At 61.9% G+C, this 17668-nt stretch overlaps 7 protein-coding genes across 7 annotated transcripts; all 7 read left to right on the plus strand.

Annotated features, from left to right (window-relative positions):
• Positions 1-1598: 1598 nt before the first annotated feature.
• LBRM_01_0400 (conserved hypothetical protein) lies at positions 1599-3818 on the plus strand (the record flags this gene model as incomplete). The annotated part of the gene is made up of 1 exon (XM_001561431.2): positions 1599-3818. The coding sequence occupies one exon, from the start codon at positions 1599-1601 to the stop codon at positions 3816-3818; it is 2220 nt and encodes a 739-aa protein (XP_001561481.1).
• Positions 3819-4838: 1020 nt separating this feature from the next.
• LBRM_01_0410 (conserved hypothetical protein) lies at positions 4839-5264 on the plus strand (the record flags this gene model as incomplete). The annotated part of the gene is made up of 1 exon (XM_001561432.1): positions 4839-5264. The coding sequence occupies one exon, from the start codon at positions 4839-4841 to the stop codon at positions 5262-5264; it is 426 nt and encodes a 141-aa protein (XP_001561482.1).
• Positions 5265-5987: 723 nt separating this feature from the next.
• Positions 5988-6554, plus strand: LBRM_01_0420 (conserved hypothetical protein; the record flags this gene model as incomplete). The annotated part of the gene is made up of 1 exon (XM_001561433.1): positions 5988-6554. One exon carries the CDS (start codon positions 5988-5990, stop codon positions 6552-6554), a length of 567 nt encoding a protein of 188 aa, XP_001561483.1.
• A 582-nt stretch (positions 6555-7136) lies between these two features.
• LBRM_01_0430 (conserved hypothetical protein) lies at positions 7137-9614 on the plus strand (the record flags this gene model as incomplete). Its single annotated transcript, XM_001561434.1, has 1 exon — positions 7137-9614. One exon carries the CDS (start codon positions 7137-7139, stop codon positions 9612-9614), a length of 2478 nt encoding a protein of 825 aa, XP_001561484.1.
• Positions 9615-10471: 857 nt separating this feature from the next.
• On the plus strand, positions 10472-12916 carry LBRM_01_0440 (conserved hypothetical protein; the record flags this gene model as incomplete). Its single annotated transcript, XM_001561435.1, has 1 exon — positions 10472-12916. One exon carries the CDS (start codon positions 10472-10474, stop codon positions 12914-12916), a length of 2445 nt encoding a protein of 814 aa, XP_001561485.1.
• Positions 12917-14223: 1307 nt separating this feature from the next.
• LBRM_01_0450 (conserved hypothetical protein) lies at positions 14224-15954 on the plus strand (the record flags this gene model as incomplete). The annotated part of the gene is made up of 1 exon (XM_001561436.1): positions 14224-15954. The coding sequence occupies one exon, from the start codon at positions 14224-14226 to the stop codon at positions 15952-15954; it is 1731 nt and encodes a 576-aa protein (XP_001561486.1).
• Positions 15955-16533: 579 nt separating this feature from the next.
• Positions 16534-17262, plus strand: LBRM_01_0460 (putative ribosomal protein S7; the record flags this gene model as incomplete). Its single annotated transcript, XM_001561437.1, has 1 exon — positions 16534-17262. One exon carries the CDS (start codon positions 16534-16536, stop codon positions 17260-17262), a length of 729 nt encoding a protein of 242 aa, XP_001561487.1.
• Positions 17263-17668: the final 406 nt, after the last annotated feature.

The raw sequence follows: 17668 nt of genomic DNA on the forward strand, positions 1-17668 counted from the left end.
ACCACTTGTGCCCTCCAGCCGGACCCTGGATGCTGCCCGCTTGGATAAGGGCATGGAGTCCACCCGAGTCTGTCTGGCGCCAACCGCGCAGCACGCACCGCAAGAAGGGACGAGGAAGGACAGGAGGAGTCCGTTAGACGCGTGGCCCGCCTTCAGTGGGTCGCGGGGGGGGGCTCCTCCCGGACGGCCAGGATTAGGCCGCAGTGCCGCGGAGGCGCGGGCGTGCTGTGACTGCGTGCGCGCCTGTTGGTCGACTCGTTTGCGGTCCAATGGGCCCGTTGACCGGAAACGAAGCATGTGTGTTCTCTTTTTCCTCTGCGGACCGCTTGATGGGCAGGCCATGGCAGAGCGATTATGAAGAGGAAGGAGGAGAGCGCCAAATGCGGAGAAGAGAAGATGGAAGTACGAAGAAGACGTGCACGAAGGTCGAAAGGGGCACACGCACGCACACACACCCACACACACAGCACACAAGTTCTACTCCATGGGATGATATTCCGCATTGGCACCCGTTGCCGCCTCTAAGCCTGCAAGTCCACCCGCACACGCGTACACACACGCCACCCTCCGAAAGCAAAACAACAACAACGAATATGGGAGGGGAAGGGAGGGGAGGGCATTCCTCATTTCTCTTCCCCCCCTCCCCCTTCTTGGCTTCATGTGTGCGCGTGTGCGGGTGGACTTGCAGGCGTAGAGGCGGCAACGGGTGCGCCTTTCTATCTCGCTCTCTCTCTCGCTCTGCAAGTAGTGCACACTCTCGTGCATCTCCTCAAAGGAGAGGCGGACGGCGGACCAGCGGGTGGGTGGGGAGAGGGAGGGGGGTCAGGAAACGAAGCGAGGCCAAATGAACGCTTCGCTCCTATGCAGGACGCTTTTCTCGTATTCTCTCTCCTTTTCTTTCCTCTCTCTCTCTCTCTGTGCATGTCTGCGGTGCGTGCATGCTGCTGTCGCGGTGGAGGGTCGCTGCGACCACCTTCCCCCATTCACTGCGGTAAGGAGAAAAGGCAGAAACGAGGAGCAAAAGGAAACCGACCGTCGCTGCTCTCTCTCTCCTCCTGTTGCTGCCGTCTTGCGTTGGCATCTGCGGCTTCGGTCGACAGGCACACCCCAATCCAACACACGCAAGCAAACACACGAAAAGAGGGAGGGGCGTATTCGCTGCAGCGTTTGCTGCCCAATTCCTCCTCCCGTGTGGTAGCTGTGGGTGGCGGCAACGGCGGGATTTTTCGTCCTCCTCTCGGTTTCCCTTTGCCTTCTTCGCCGTTCCCCTTGTTTTGCTGGGCCTCCTCCCCTTGTAGAAGCGCGCTGCCCGCCTCGAGGAGGGGCGCCGGTCTCACACATCTTCAATACCCACACACGCAGACACAAGAGACACACCAGCCCATAGATATCGATAGACCATATATATCCTCGGTACACGTCACGTACCCCGCCTTCCCCTTCCCCTTCCCCACCCTCTCCCTTATAGAGAGTCACCACGGGCGACATCAGCAAAGACACGTACCAGAGACGGAAAGGGGAACGAACAAGAGAATACGAGGCAGGGGGACACACGTGCCGCTGCTGGCTACCCCTCTGCTCGTGCTACCACCACCGCCATGTGCTCGCTGGAGACACTGCTGTGCTCACCGGCGGACCTCATCGCCGAGTGCCCCGTCATCGGCCCCAGCGATGTGCGTCTGGTGGCCGCCAATTTCGAGGCCATCCTGAATAAGTGTCTTTACTGTGTCCGCCTTAAGTTGCCAACCCCATTAAGGGTGCTGCTCACCATCATTGGTGACGCCGGTGAGCTTCAGGCGAATAAAGTGTGCTTGGCTCTGCTGCAGCCCACTGAGGAGGGCACGTGTGTGGATGTCTTCTGCGACTTGGCGGCACAGCTGCTGGGGCGTCGAGCCGCAGTCCTTCGCCTGCAGTTCGACGTCGAGGTGCTCTTCCAGGTTATGCAGCTTTTTTGCTGCGCCGCGTCACTCAAGGACCGGCTCGGTGCACGCCTTGGCGAGGTGCTGCTCGGCTTTATGAGGGACACTGACATGCATGCCGACGACTACCGCGTGCCACGCAACTGCTGCGGCGCCCTCATCTCTCTTCTGCGCGGATCGCGGGAGAACAAAAATCGCTTTGGCCCGGAGTGCGCCACGATCGCCGCCTGCCTCGACGCCTCCAGTGACTTTTTCTTTCAGATGCAGTGCGTCGAGGTGCTCTACCGGCTGTACAAGCACCGGAGCTCATTCCTCACCCAGGCGGCAACACCAGCTGCGCTCACATCAGTATCCTCGGCGCCGGCCAACGAGAGGACGGCGAGTGTGGCCCTCCATTCATATCTTCTCCGAGGCATTGAGGGGCTGCCCAACGACAGCACACTTCTGCACTGCATTCATCAGCTGCTGGACAACTACAACAGTGATGTGCACCCAGACAAGATCAGACCGTTTGCGGTGCTGCATATTGACGTAGCGGGCGTGACGGTGGCACGCGCGACAACGCTGTACTTCTCGCCGCTGTTGTTAGTCGCTCGGCTTCCCGACAACAGTAGCAGCAGCAGCGGGGGCAACTACCTCACAATCCCCTTCGAGCACGTCCGCTCCGTCAAGCTGACGAAGGACCACAAGCTCGAGCTGCGCCTCTATGTCATTCCAGCAAAACTGTCGCATGTGATGAGCGTCACCCAGGACGGGATGGACAAGCTTCATGTTTCGATGACCCGTGCCACAATGCGCGAGCTGCGCACTTCTGTCGTGCATCAGTGGGTAGCGGAGCGGAAGCGCACGGCGCCGCGCCGCGTGGTGGCGCCGGTACCCACTGATGCACGCCAGAGGGAGGCGGCAAGAGCAGTTCACACCTTACCCGCCCCCTCTTCAACCCCACCCACACCGCCGTCGTCGTCCCAGACCAGCAGCCGTATAGGGTCCACCATGCGTCCGCCGCTGACAGCGACCATTACGGAGCGGCCGGTGAACACGCTTCAGGGCGGCGACATGGAGAATCAGCAGCAGCCCCCTGCGTGTGGCAAGTTGCAGCCCCCGCAGTGCTGTGAGGCGGTCCAGCAGCGGCAGGCTCAGCACGAGCTGGGCGGTCCAGCACGCATGAGCCGCAGCAGTGACTACGCCGCCGCGGACGAGGAGGCAGGGGAGCAGTGCAAGCGTTCGTGCCTGGCAGAGGTGCACCATGCTGCCTCGGTCAAGGCGATGCGGTACCGGGAGGAGCAGCACGAGGCGCTCCAACACGCCGTGGACTCGGCGAAAGAAGCGTTGGAGGAGCTGCATCGCTGGAGCGCGCGAGAGCGTGACCAGTACGAGGCGCGCTTCCGCGAAGACATGGAAGTGATTCGACGGTCGGAAGCAGTGCTGAAGGAAAGCGCCACGGACTGTGTGCAGGCGTTGAACACTGAACTGGAGGATGTGCAGGCGCTCGGTGCTCTTCTCAAGGGCGAGGTGGAGAAGCTGCGAGAGCGACTCGCCAAGTCGCTTGGGAAGTCAGAGGGCATCGAAGAGGCTCTCCTGGCGCGAATCAAACAGACCGTCGATGCCCAGATGCGCAGCATGGAGGAGACGATGCTCTCGGTGGGCTTGTCAGCCTCCTCCCCCGCCGGTGTCGGTAGCGGTGCGATTGGCGCCGTCTCACAGTACATCACAGAACACATGCAGGCCATCAGCAGTGGCGCGGTGGTGGTGGGCACTGCTGGTGCTCGTCCGAGTACTGCCGCGGCAGGGAGTGCTGTCAGATCCGCTGGGAGAGGCACCCGTAACGGACGAGCTGAGAAAGTGCAGCATCCACAGCAGCCGCAGCCACTAAAGGAGCGTCGCCTAGACTTCTCCTGAGCGCGCGCGCACACACACACAAGGCGCGAAAAGGAAAGCCGCGTTGTGCGCCACTGATGATTAGGTGATTTGCCATCGTCATCGTCACCACCACTCACCGCCGCCGCTGCTTCTACCGACGCTTTGTGTGCGTGTATGGGTGGTTTGCTGCTGTTCATTTGATGTTAACTGCGTTGCTGTTGGTGTGTATTGCCCCCTCTGTGCGGTGTCGTGTACGTGCCACGTCGGGGGGGTGCGGCGAGGGAGGAGGGGGAAGAGAGGGAAAGCGCTGGGAGGACGTCATGCGTACCCGCAGACCCCGCACAGCGGAGGGTGTGGGCGTGTTTGCCCTCTGCCACCGCGCTGGGGAGCGCCTCTCTTGCGCCTCCTGTCCTCTGGTACGCTTTTCTTCGCACTCAGGCTCCGCCTTATGTCTTTGGTGTGTGATGTCATTTGTACCGGTGTGCTCCGGAGAGAGAGAGAGAGGGAAAGGGGGTGGAGAGATGGTAGAGTGGCTACACACTCGACGAGCTCGATGCACTCATAGATTTGCTTGCATACACACACGTGCGTATCAGGGAAGCGGTGATGAACGAAGAGGTGCGAGAGATGGTGGGGGGGAGGGGGGCACAGGCGGTGCTAGTGGCGGTGATGCACATGGTGGTGTGTCGGCGCTTGAGCAGCAGGCGCACTTGGAGCAAAAGGGGGGAGCTGATGGGAAGCTGCGGCGCCACACCACACCGTGCCCACTTCCTGCCTGCCTCCGTTCTCTGTCTTTCTGTATGCGTACGCCCCTCATCTCGGGTCTTTGTCTCTCCCTCCCTCTCCCTCGTTTGATCTTAACAGCCCCTCGTGCGGCCTCCTCTCCCCCTCTTTCCACCGCACCAAAGACCGCCACACGGCCATCGTGGAAGAAGTGGAACCATCATCCCTAACACCAAAAAGAACGAGAAACAGAAAGGCTTCCAACAGAGGGAAGCTGCGACAGCCATGACGCCTCCACTTGGCTGCATCCCCACCGGCGCTGTAGCCCGCTCGTCGATGCGCGTGCCCTTCCTCACCGCATCACGCCACCGCCCTCTCGTAACCGCTATTCGCGGTGCCTCTCTTCGCTCCACTGGCACTACGGCGTCCGCCGTCGCGTCTCTGTCGCGCGTGCTCGTGTGCAGCAGCCGTAACTTCTACGATAAAATTCGCGAGAGGCGCGACGGTAGTGACGACGAGGGCCCTGAGCAGATGTTTCAGGACTTCCCTAAGGGCCCGCACCGGCAGCGCGTCCCGGCTGAGCTGCACAGATGCAGCGAAGACGCGGTTGAGGGTGCCGAGAGGCTCAATCGCATCTTCGGCATCGCCCTCGTGCTGGCGTTTGGTGGCGGGATCTACGTGCTCAACCCGTACCGGGGCGACCCGTACGGCCGTCCTGATGGCTACGGGATGACGGAGCCAAAAACTGGCGTACGGCCGTGACCGTCTCGCCCTGTCGCAGCAGCAGCAGCAGCGGTGGAAGCGTCGGAGAAGAGGTGCAGGCAATCAGACGCCTCGCGCAGAGAAGGAGGCAGGGCGGGAGGGAGTCGGTGGATACAGAGGAGCGACATGCACGATGCGTATGTACATCCCTCCCGCACACACACACACACACACACGCACGCGCGCGTACCCGCTGCCTGTATCGCTGCGAGTTTGTCGATGGGTGTTTGGTCCGCGTGCCACGTTGCCGCAGTTGTCCCTTCTCTCCCTTCTTTGATTCTCTATCAGGCGCACCGTAGCACACAGGCCAGGAAAGGGACGACCCGCCCCCTTCCCTTCCTCTCTCGTTGTCTCTTGTGTGTTGTGTTGCAGTTTGGGTGCTGAGTCCTTGACGTGTGGAATGCTGGGGAAGACACGTGCACCTGTACCAGCGGTGGACAAGAGCTTAGAGGGACGATGGATGTGTGGGTCACCTGATGGCGAGAGACAGAGAGAGCGCCACCCACCCACACACACACACACACGCAATTTGCTTTTGAGGCCTCCTTACTCCCCTCCCCCCCCCGCGCTACTCACCTTTACTCGCCTCACCCCTCATTCTCTCTCTCTCTATTTCCTATCTCGTGGGTGACTCGCCTCGACAACGACCCCACACAACAACCCCACCCACCCACACACACACACACAGAGAGAGAAGCACACGGTAACCGGCGACAACCAGCAATGGCAAAGGAGACGGCGAAGAAGAACTTAAAGAAGAACATTGCGCGTATGCGCGTCTTCTCGATGATCACCGCCGCAGTGAACGCCCTTTATGTGTTCGCCATCTTCTACCGCAACGGTAGTCTGCCGTCGTTTTACGATCTCATGGCGATTGGCTTCTGGGCCGGTCAGGAGTATCTGGCCTACTCGACGCTGAACAAGTTGGCGCAGCCCACCATTAGCCCGGAAGGCGGTTTACTGGACTGTATCGACGTCTCCAACCCGCAGGAGCTGGGCTACTACACTTTGGTTCAAGATATCCTGTGGGTGTGCTGGGTGGTCCAGGCGCTGTGCATCCTGCATCCCGCCTTCATCGTTTTTTACCTCCCTGTGCCAGCGACACTCATCTACAAGCTGTGGGACACGGTGCTGAAGCCTTTAGCATCCACCTACTTCGGCAGGAGCGGCGCCGGAACTGGCGCGGATGACGGTGGTAGCAATAGCCCCCCGCGCAATCGCCAGGAGCGACGGAAGGAGGAGCTGAAGCAGCGCAAGGCGGCGCGACGTGGCAAATCAGAGACAGATTGATGCATCGGGTGGAAGTCGAGGGAGCGAGGAGGGGAGCCCCTCCTCGCTCCCCATCTCCCCAATCACAGACGCAAGCCCGCACATACAGATAGTGACGTGCAGGGCGTATTCGTGTGTGTGTAAGTTGGGTGCTGTCGGTACCCCTGCAGCCGCTGCTCTCGTGACTTCCGCCTCGCTCTTTACTTCCCCTTTGGTGATTGGTCCGCACTTTTTTGCCCTAAAAACCCTATCGGCGTGAAGGAGAAGGTTGCAAGAGCGAAGAGGCGCTGGTCTGTGTGCGTGTGGTGGGGGGGACACCCACATGCGCGCGAGCACACACACGCAGACCAGTGCCTCTTCGTGGATGTGGTGGTCTTCCTGCAGATGTTTTCTTTTAGGCCCTTCGTCACTCCCCTCTCCCTGTGGCGACATCGTCTCTCCCTCTCCTCTACTCGACCCCCTCTCTCTCTCTCTCTCTCCCACCCCCTCTCCCACCCACACGCTGGCGGAGGAAAGAGCCGATTGCCCTGAACGAACGACTGAGCGCACAGCACAAGTAGGGGGACGAAACACAGAGGCGGTAAAGCAGCAAAAGGGTAAACCATGGGTGCCGCCCAACGCAAGGAGGCGTCCGAGTATTTCACGGCGGCGCTGACGTCCGACGCTGCCACCGCCCCTGACGAGTTAGAATTTCTTTCTAAGGTGAAGCAGTATGAACGCAGCCTCTGCAATGGCTCAGAGCTCTACGGCGTAGCGGAGCCGATTGCCGCCGCGGTGATGAGCAAGACCGCCGAGACGGGGCGTGTGCGCTGGCTGCTGCGGCTGTGCAGTGAGGTCATGCGCCGGTGTGTTGAAGCCCCCCACAGCATAGATGCCAGCACACCGGCGGTACTACACCTCGCTGAGCTGCTGCTGCGCCACATCCTGCGGCTGACCAAAGGGTGGTCCGCGGCGCTTGCTAACGTCCTGGAGGCGACGGGGAAATGTGGCGAGGAGATACCGTTGGGCGATGCGCCACTTGAGGACACCGCCGCGCTGCTGTGCCGTATGGCGTTCTCTTTCGTGGTGCGCGTGCCGCTTGACGCGGCGACGGTGGCAACACACTTCGGTGTGCTGCGACTGCTACTCACGATGACGTCGACGGCGCTGCACCACGGCACGGAATTCCAGGAAGACACAATGGACCTTTTCACGGAGCTGATGTTGTCGTCGCCGTTGCTAGACGAGTGCCTATCCACGCTGCTCCAGACCGTTGTCTCGTGGGGGAAACTGAGCTGGACGGCAAAGTCGCCGGCGCTCTACCACGAAGGGCATCAGCCATCCTTCCTCAACCTCTTCCACGTCTTTAGCACCCCCGCCACAGCGCCCGGGTTCGCAAGCGACAAGGGCGCGTATGTGCTTGAAGTGCCGTGCTCGATGACGTCCAATGCCGCCTCCGCCGCCAGCGGCGTTGGTGCCTCTAGCGCTTCGACCAGCGCGCACCCCACAGACCCTGCCGCGGTGCTTATGAAGAGCTGTAGCTGCTGGGAGCAGGTGGGCCGCCACGCCACGGCGCTGCTGTGCGTGCTGGTCGTTTATCAAAAAGGCGGCGCCCGGAACCCGGCCCTCGAGTACGTGACGGCGATACGGGATGGCACCCCGGTATCGTTCGTCGCGCTGCTCTCAGCTATCCGGTCGCGGCTGACGAGCTTCCCTGAGGTGTTGATCCTACTGTATGTGCTGCTGCACGATCACTGCACGTTCCTGCACACGGTGCTGACCGAGGATGCCGCGCTACTCGTCTCAACGATGCAGGAGCTGCTGGAGATGACGAGCAGAACGTGTAGAAACACGGCGCGGCCATCGCAGGCCGCTGCTGCTGGTACGGCCGGCGACGTCTTGCAGAACGCCGTACTGGGGCGGATCATCTTCCAGCTGCGCATCTTCTCGTACCCCTTCATCAACTTCATGGCCAGTACGCTGCTGCTGCTCGTCTCGCAGGACCGCGTGGTGAACCGACTGCTGTGCAACACGCCGTGCCTTGGCAAGCACTTGCTAGAGCGCTACGATGCAAAAGCCTCTGTTGGTGCGCTTGCCGTCGTAGTGCTCTCACTCGGCATCCTCAAGGGGCTGACGGAGCGCAACGAGGCGCTCATCGCTGTCTTCGCGCCATGCCTGGTGAACCTCGCACCGTTTGTTCAAGGCATAGACCCGTACACGGCGCAACGCGTGTCGGCGCTGCTGACGCTCGCGTTAAAGAAGATTCATCGCGCGAGCGCACTCTTGATGGCATCTACGGCGACGACCACCGCCGAAGGGAACACCTGCGCCAGTACCACAGCGGAGACTGTCGGCCAACCGACTGCCGCGCCAGACGACGTGGGCAGCTCCATTAGCAGCACCAGAGGTAGCATCACCACGGTGGTGACGTCTGCCGAGGATGTACGGGCGCTGGAGGAGATCCTCACCATGTACCTGCGTCAACTACGCATCGTTGTAGAAGGCGTTGAATCGCTGCTGCGTGGTGCCAGCCGGCACAACGAGCATCTCATCTACGAGTTGCTCTACGTCCGCAACCGCATTATTGACGATGTCGATGCCGCCGTCGAGGCACAGTGCCCGCACGCCCAGCCGACAAAGCAGCTGCTCACAAACTTGGCCGATATGATCCGGAACTGTGAAGCCGACATCGCCAGCTCCAACCAGGCGCAGAGCCCGCCGGAGATTTTGGCGATTCTGCGGCGTGGTCAGCAGGCACAGCAGCAGCAACAGCACGACCAAGGCAAGAGTGGTAGCATCAGCGGCAGCAATCGCAAGGACGCGAGTGGCGGCGACGACGGCGGCGGTAGCTACACGGGTGTCAGCGTATCGAGGGCCAGCAGTTTGATGGCTGAACCATCCGTGGCGGTGACAATCGCGGAAGACGCGATGACGGGCTCAGATGGCGCCTCCGTCGACTTGGTGTACAGCTATGAGGAGTCGCCGCACAGCTACGACTTCTTCGGGCCTTTTGTGTGGGCGACGTTGTTGAGCGCCGGCCAGTTGCCTGGAGCAGCGCTGTGGTGCCGCCACAGCAGCGAGCTCCCGTTGTTTCCACATTGATGTCTGCATGGGGCTCTGGGTTGATGAATGCAGGGCTCCGATCATCCCTGGACCACCGCACGCGTGTGTATATGGGAGGGTGTCTGTGTGACGATGACCGTGGCCAGGTCACCCTCCTCCACGCTCCTCCTGTAAACCCCCTCTTAGCTCCTCTCCAAGCACACTCGCCACTTCAGCGATGAAATGGGTTGGGGGTGGCGGGGGGTAAAGGGCATGGGAGGTGTGCTGTACTTGCACCAATCTGAAACCAACAGAGAGGAAGAGCCGCGTACATGCCGCACGTGCACCCCCATGCTGGGCGCTAGTCTCATTCCTTCTTAGGCAGGAGCGCGTGTAAGGGTCCGCGCGGACGGGGAGGCGGAGACGGAGGCGGAGGCGTGGTATTGTGTTCGCGGCGACGCGCACGTCACCCGCAGCGATCCCTCCCGCTTTGCTCCTTCTGCGTCTTCCCCCTCCCCCTCCTTTTTTTGGCCCCAACGATGTCAGCCGCAGCACGACGACAGCTGAAGGAATATGAGAGGTGTGCGACTCCACAGGGATTTCCCTGTGGAGTCGCACACCACACACGCACACACACACACTTGCGTCCACTCGTAGAGTGATGGGTCGTGTCGCGCCATCATCTCGGCCTTGCACTGTGGGAGTGTTCACCACCCATCAACGCTGCCCGTGTGCATGCGTCATCCACAGCCACAGCAACGCGGTGTCACCTGGTTAAACAACTGCGTACTTGCGCGTTGCTGCTTCCACATCCCCCTCTCTCTCTCTCCCCACTCTGCACCTCTCATCGATGGACAGGCAGACAGGCCCGAGCGCATACGCATACTCACTATACTCGCACCTACACGCAGGGACCGATGCAGCGACCACCGCGGCCAGAGCCAACGCGGCTCTCAGCCTATTTTTTCCAGCAAGTTGTGTCTCACGTCCCACACACCGCAGACCATCCAGAGGATGTCGCAGAGGCTCGAGTAAGCAGCGGGCTCCAGCATCAGTGCAGCAGCTCGCTACGCACAGAAACTTCAACAGCAGTGCCCGCTACCATCGTTGCATGCTCGCCGTCCCCATCACCGCCGCCTTCGCCGTACTTGCCCGGTGTCAAGACTAACGGACTTGACCGCACCGCGGATACGTCGGCGCTGACCATGGCCCGCGCCGACGCCGGCGCGCCGATGCGCGTGACGAACGACGCGGCGACGGACGCAGCACTGTGGCAGTACTTCACCCCGGCGTCGTTCCGGCATAAATTCGAGTCCTTCCTACAGGCGGAGAGCGCGCAGACTGAATCGCTACGCAGCGCAGTGGAGGCGGCGTGGCGCCGTGTGGAGCAGATCCAGCAGCGCAATGCAGCCCGCCGCGCCGCGCTGGCAGACGTCCTGGCCAACCCCGACGCGGCGTGGCGGGGGGAGGTGCGGGAGAAGCTCTACTGGCAGGCAAAGGACGTTGTGCAGCGCTACGGGTTCGAGGTGGCTATGGACAGTGGTACTGGCAAGGCTGGGCAAGCGGACAGGGCGCGTGTCACTCTGGATTTCTCCGTCGTCCAAAGCGGTGCTCGTGCGGATCGCCGTAGGAACCACCACGGCGGTGACGCTAAATCGCCATCACGCAGCGCGAGCAGCAACAGCAGCAGCGGCGAGGACGAGAAGGAGGGCAAGGATGGCACCCTCGAGGGTGCAACCAATGGGTTGATGTCGGCCTCCCATCAGCAGCAGCACCAGTCGATGACAGCAAGTCCGGATACGCAGATGACGGCGGACGATCGACTGAACCCCTACGCCCGCGCGCACTTCCTGCGCCGCATTTTCGCACCGCTGCAACGGGCGCGGGGTTCGCTTCCCAAGTGGACGACACTGCTGCTGCACGACGTCCACAACGTGCAGAGGGCAGCGCTGCCAGACCTCGAGAAGCGCGTCCAGGAGTCGTTGCTCTTCACGGTGCCGCTGCGCCAGCCCTTTCGCATTGCACGGGCGGCTCTAGAGTCATGTGTACAGCAGAGGCGCGCCGCGCCGGAGGTGGAGATGGCGCAGGTGCCGGTGTATCGGCAGCTGGAGCAGCATGGGAGGCTCTGGACTGATTTCGTGCACGCGCACGAGTCCACCGCAGCGCCGGAAAGGTTGGCGAAGGCGGGTTCTCCGGTGTCAACAATGTCCTCCGCCGAGGACGAGATCACCGACTTGGCGCAGCGGGGGGCGACTGCTGAGGCGCTGTGGACGCTGCTCTTCGAGGAGCTGGACACATGCAAGCTCTTCTTTACAGACGCAATCCACTGCAGCGACGTCCTCCGCGAGTGTGTTGCCGCAGAGATGGGCTCGCTGCGGCAGTCCGTACATACCCACCGCAGTCACTGCGATACAACAGTGGCGGCCATGAAGTCTGACTCGGAGGCGTGCGCGGAGATGATGAATCGCAACGGGCAGCGCATCGTGACGGCGGTGGAAGAAATGGAAAAGACGTTCATCTCAGAGCATGAGCGGCTTCGACAATCAATCGCGCAGGGTGAGGCGCTCTTGACGCGGCTCGAGGGGCAACAGGAAAAGAGTGCACGCCGCGCACGAGAAGCGCTCAAATTGTTCTTCATGGAGCAACTCAAGTACGAAGAGGTCTCGCAGGCGCTTCTGCAGGACCATCTCAGTTTGGCGCAGCTGGAGGCGAGCCACGGCCAGCTGCACCAGGCTGTTCAGCTGCGGTACGGCGGCGTGATGGAGAGCAGGAAGCACGCCGCTGCGCTCGTGCAGCTGCTGGCGGACAGCGACACGGCAGTGAGGCAACTTTTTGACGCCTGCGAGGCGCACTGTCGCCGCGTGGAAACGGATAACCACTTCACGCAGTGCCGACTTGCGGATCAGTGCACGCTGGCACTGCAGCAGCACTGTCGCTGCCTGCACGCGATGACGGCACTGTACGAGCAACGCTACGCCACCCTCGAGGCCCGTTCAGACGACTCATGGCAGCGGAAGTTTCTGCTCTCCGGCGGGCGCGACTGGGCTGCGGCAAATCTAAGCGACGTGCGCGTTGAGCTCACGCAGCTGGAGAAAGACTGGCAGAAAGTGTGTGCGCTGCGAGCGGAGCTGGAGCTGGAGCCAACCCAGCTGGACGCGCACGTGCTCACACCCGAGTGGCAGCGACTCATATCGACGCTGTGCGACCTCGACGCCCCTCCATCGCTGCAGCGACGCCTGCCGACACTGCGAACTCACACCTCGACAGTGGCGCGGCCGGCGGCGGGCTGTGGCCAGCAGGCTGTGCGTCACCTTCTCCGCGATGCAGCGACGGCACACGCGTCGGCGTTCCCCGCACCGTAGCTGTACCGCGACGTCATGAAGATGAAGTGGGGGAAAGAGCGGGAGTAAAGGTAGGGAGGATGGAGTGCGCGCATCTTACTCTCTTCCTCTTCGCGCTTCACCCATGCATCCCACCTTTCCCTCCACAGCTGCCTCGCCGGTGGCCTCTCTCTCGTATCGTGGGCTTGTGTGAATCATGGTGGGTGTATTATGCGTCTCTCAGGGTGTGTGCGTGTGTGTGGGACTGCGCGTCGTGCATATCTTGTTCTGCATGGGGGGGGGGGAGTTCTCGTCGGCTGGTGTACACTATGCTCCCTCTTCCCCTTCCCTTGCCCCGCTGACAGCCACGAGGGACCTGCATTTCCTCGCCCTTCTCCCCTTACCTTCTACCGCGCCCCGCCGACACCCCACCCCCCCCACCCCTCTTCCTCTCTGTGCTTGCCCACACATCCGTATGACGTTGATGGAGATGGACCTCTGGCAGGACTTGCTGCTCTTGCCACTGCTGCTACTCCCTCCCTTAATCCCCCCCCCTCTTCGAGAAGAGCGGGAGGCGATTTGTGTGTCAGAGAAGCGCTGCCTAAGAGTCGCGCAAGATCCTCCTCTCGTGCTTTGCTGAGGCGCTGGGAGAAGGAATGCATGAAGTACCTGTATGTATAGCCCACTCCCCTCCCCCCCCCCCCTCCTTCCACTATCCAAGCCACCCTCTCTACCAGAGAGTTGCTTGAAGGAGAATGAGAGGGGCTGCATGTAAACTCGAGAACTCGAACGAGGAAAAGGGGCGGGCAGAGCCAGAAGACGGTGGTGCGCCCCTGAGTGGATTATGGGGGAAGGAGGCTATAGTGCTACCGCTCTAACGAGTGCAGATGCAGCAGCAGCGATGCGCTCAGCAGGAGGAGGCCGACACACACACACACACTCTCTCTCTCGGGCGGAGCGAGCATCTTTGCATGTGTGTGGGTGTGGGTGGACTCTAACGTGTCTCCCCCCCCCTCCCCCTTCTCCCCCCCCCCAGTTGTGGAACGAAGTGAGAGCGCACAGGCGAGAGCGAAAATCGCATGAGGGCAACCGCAGCGCACTGCCATCATATATCGATGTGATGGCGATCTCTCCTTTTCTGGATTTCTCCTCCCTCCCATCGCCTCTCCTCCCTCCTACTCGCGGTTGCTTGGCAACACAGCGGGCCCCCACCTCCACCTCCCCTCCCCCCCCCCCCCCACACAATGAGACGTGTATGCCACTCGCACCCACACGCTCGCTTCGTTTGAGCACACGCCACAGCCCTTCCGCACCGCCTCCCCCACCCCCCACCCCCCCCCCCTGGTGAGATGAAGCTCCCGCTGACGCTGCACCCTGCGAACCACCTCGCTGTACAGTGTCTCCTCCTTCACGCCGCCTTCAGCTCAGACAGCGTCAACGGCGTCACCGGAGACTGCGCCCGGCAAACGCAGTACGACATGGCCGCCAGTATCGCACGTCTGCACACGCGCTATGACTGGGAAGGGCAGTACGGCCCACGCCATATTGTGCGACTGTCGCACTGCTGGCGCGGAGTGCTGCACCCGCCAGCAGCGGCGGCTACCGGTCATGTAGACGGCAGCCGCGCCGTACAGTCGACCGCGGTGGCGCTGACAAAAGGTCCCTCGGTCTATCGCGTTGGCGCGTCATTGTCATTGGTGCCTCCGTCGTCAGAGCTCAACACAGCTCGGCAGCAGCAGCAGCAGCAGCAGCAGCAGCAGCGGCTGCAGGTAGATGCCTATCGTGCTCTAGCCTTCACGTCTCCCGCCCGACTCGTCGCGCTTTACGCCCCTCCTGTTCTCCTTTGCCCGCTTCAACGGCGCGCCCACGACACCGTCAGCTACGATGCCGCAGTGCACCACGCATCGCTGCTGACGAAGCTGCTCGCTCCGTACGGCGTCCACGTCGCCTTGACCGGTGCCACGCGGCGCGGCTGCCCATTCGCCTTCCAAGCTGAGTATCTTCTCTGCCTCACGGAGGCGGCGACGTGCGAGGTGGAGGCGGTGGACCCAGGCGGCGCTGGCGGGGTAGAGAAGGACGATGGAGCAGATGAACATGCCATGAACAACCACGACTACAGCACCAGTGTCATCGGTGCCTCTGCAGTGAGCACGACAGTCACCACCGCTACCGATCGTCCAACGCGTGAGGCACGGTGCTCCGAAGCGTGGGCGGAGAGAGAAACGAAGCAGCAACGGCGCGCAAGGCCGACGATTCTGCGTGATGCGCTGATGCTGCGTCCACAGACGTTGCCATCTGCGTCGTCGCCGGCTGCCGCAGACAACGTTGCCGAGGCAGAAGATGGCGGTGCAACAGTGGTCGCCGGCGGGGGCAGCGGAGACCATCGCCAACAGCACATCCATCGGCGCCTCGGCAAACAGTTTCGGCGGCGCTACTGCAGCCGGCGCGCTGCCTTCTCGTCCACCGACTGCGTAAGCCCGCAAGTCTCATACCGGGTGCGGCGCGCACTGGAGGGCCTCGTCCGATGCGGCTACGTCGTGTCCGCAGCCAAGTCGTTCCCGCCATCGCAGTTGCAGCTTGAAAGACGCCAGCCAATTTACCTGACAGCCCGCTATGACCCGCGCCTGCCCATGCAGGTGCCACCGCCGGCCTGCACCGACCCTGCCGTCCTCTCTCGCCTCCAGTTGCATCAGCTCGTTCTACACGTTTGTCCGTGGAGTGCTTTCGCGGTACGTCAGCTGTTCCTGACAGGGCCGGCCGCCTTCACCACCCACGTGACTCTGCAGGCACTCACGCACGGTGTCGACATGAACATGGCCGGCGTCTTCTTGTTTGGGGAAACCGGGGCAACGAGCAGTGATGGCGGAGTGAGCTACACGACCCCTGCCCACGCTACGGCTGCGAGCGAGGCTCATGATGATGTACTGCCACCATTGCATCACGAAGAGCAGCCGCGGCCCTGCGGAGACCTTGTCGAGCAGCTGATCCTGCAAGACGAAGCGGAAGTTCTTTCACTGGCAGGGTTGCCTCACGTTGATCCGATGTTGCGCGGGCTCTACTGCCAACGAAACCACCTGTGATGTTATCTGGAGGAGGGAAACGAGGGGTGAGGGGGTGAGGGAAAGGCAGCTGATCGCTAACGCATCCCTCCTCTCGCTTGAGCTGCTCCGGCCCGATGCTGCATCCCTGTCGTAGCAGTGGCAGCTGCGCTTGAGTTTCTTTTCTTGTCCACCCTCCCCTCTCTTATGCCCTGCACGGGCGTCTCACATCTCTCTGCTACTGCCGCTCTACCGGCTATTCAACCAGAGCCGCCACCACAACGACAGCACGCACACACCTCAACGCACAGGCGAATAGAGGAGGCAACGCGGGGCACGTCGACCGCGTGCTGAAGAAGTGTACGAGCGTCACCACTTGCCATCTTCAGTGGTCTCTTTACGGCCTTGGCAGGGCACGACATTGCCACGGAAGGGCTGCCGGTGCACGGCGCGTACACTGTCACGCACCGGTACAGGCACGAGCTTCTCGCTCTGCATCGCATCCCTCACCACCACCACTGCCTCCTCCTTCTGCCTTCTGCCTTCCACTGCTGCTCGGCCCCCTTTTTCTCTTTTTTTCTCTCGCTCTCACGCCACCGTTGCGCTCCATCTACTCGTGCGATGCCCCTCGCCTGCACACGCACGCACGTGCACCACAACGCACCACTGCCGACCCCCACTCTCTCTCTCTCTCTCTCACACACGAACGGGAAGCTCGCATACACGCGCACAGAAGTAGAGGACATCATGCAGCCTTACCTCCGCAAGCTCCGCAAGCTGAAGCGCAGCAAGCCCAGCAGCCTCGAGGAGAGCGTCGCAAAGACGCTGTTCGAGCTCGAGACGTCGCACAAGACGCTTCGTCAGGAGCTGCCGCGCTTTCACATCAACAGCGCGCGCGAGGTCAAGGTGCCGCGCTCGAAGAAGACGGCGATGGTGGTCTTCTACCCCCTGCGCTTCCTGATGCTGGTGCGCAAGGTTCAGCGCGCGCTGACCTCCGAGCTGGAGAAGCGCCACCCCGGCTACCTGGTGATGCTGGTTGCGCAGCGCAAGATCACGAAGCGCCCGAATGACGTGTACAAGCTGCAGAAGGTGCAGCGCTCGAAGACGAGCAGTGCGGTGTTCGAGAACATCCTAAACGACCTGATCTACCCGAGCGACGTGGTGGGCCGCCGCTGGCGCTACCGCACGGATGGGAGCAAGCTGATGAAGGTGTTCCTGGACGCCCGCGACCGCAAGCGCATCGAGTCCCGCCTGCGCGCTGTGGCGTACGTGTACAAGCAGCTGACGCACCGCCGCGCGTCCTTCGGCTTCATGTGGAACCCAAAGCTGCAGCAGGTCTCGACCCAGTAAGCAATGGGGAGGGGAAGCGAAGTGGCGGGCATGCAGGCACCGGCGCCTGTGCGCGCCCAGCAGCGTGCACGCGCGAGTGACTGTGCGCCGCCACCTCCCGCCCTCACGCGGTGGTCCTGCGTGGCCTGTGAGTTTCTGACACGGTGTGTGGTCCCTCCCCCGCCAACGGTCATCGACTGCCAGCCTGCGTCACCCACGCCGGCTTCGCGGGCTGTACGAGCATCTTGTGTTTTTTTTGTTTGTTTTTCCCTTTTAATTTCAACGTGTGGGTAGGGAGAACAGCGCGTCTCTCGTCTCCCCTCCGCTTGTGTGTGTGTGTGTGTGTGTGTGTGTGTGTGTGTGTGTGTGTGTGTGTGTGTGTGTGCGTCTGCGTATAGACAGCGGCAAGACCACACTGCGGACGCGG

This window comes from Leishmania braziliensis, chromosome 1 (assembly GCF_000002845.2).
Source record: "Leishmania braziliensis MHOM/BR/75/M2904 complete genome, chromosome 1".
NCBI lineage: Eukaryota > Euglenozoa > Kinetoplastea > Trypanosomatida > Trypanosomatidae > Leishmania > Leishmania braziliensis.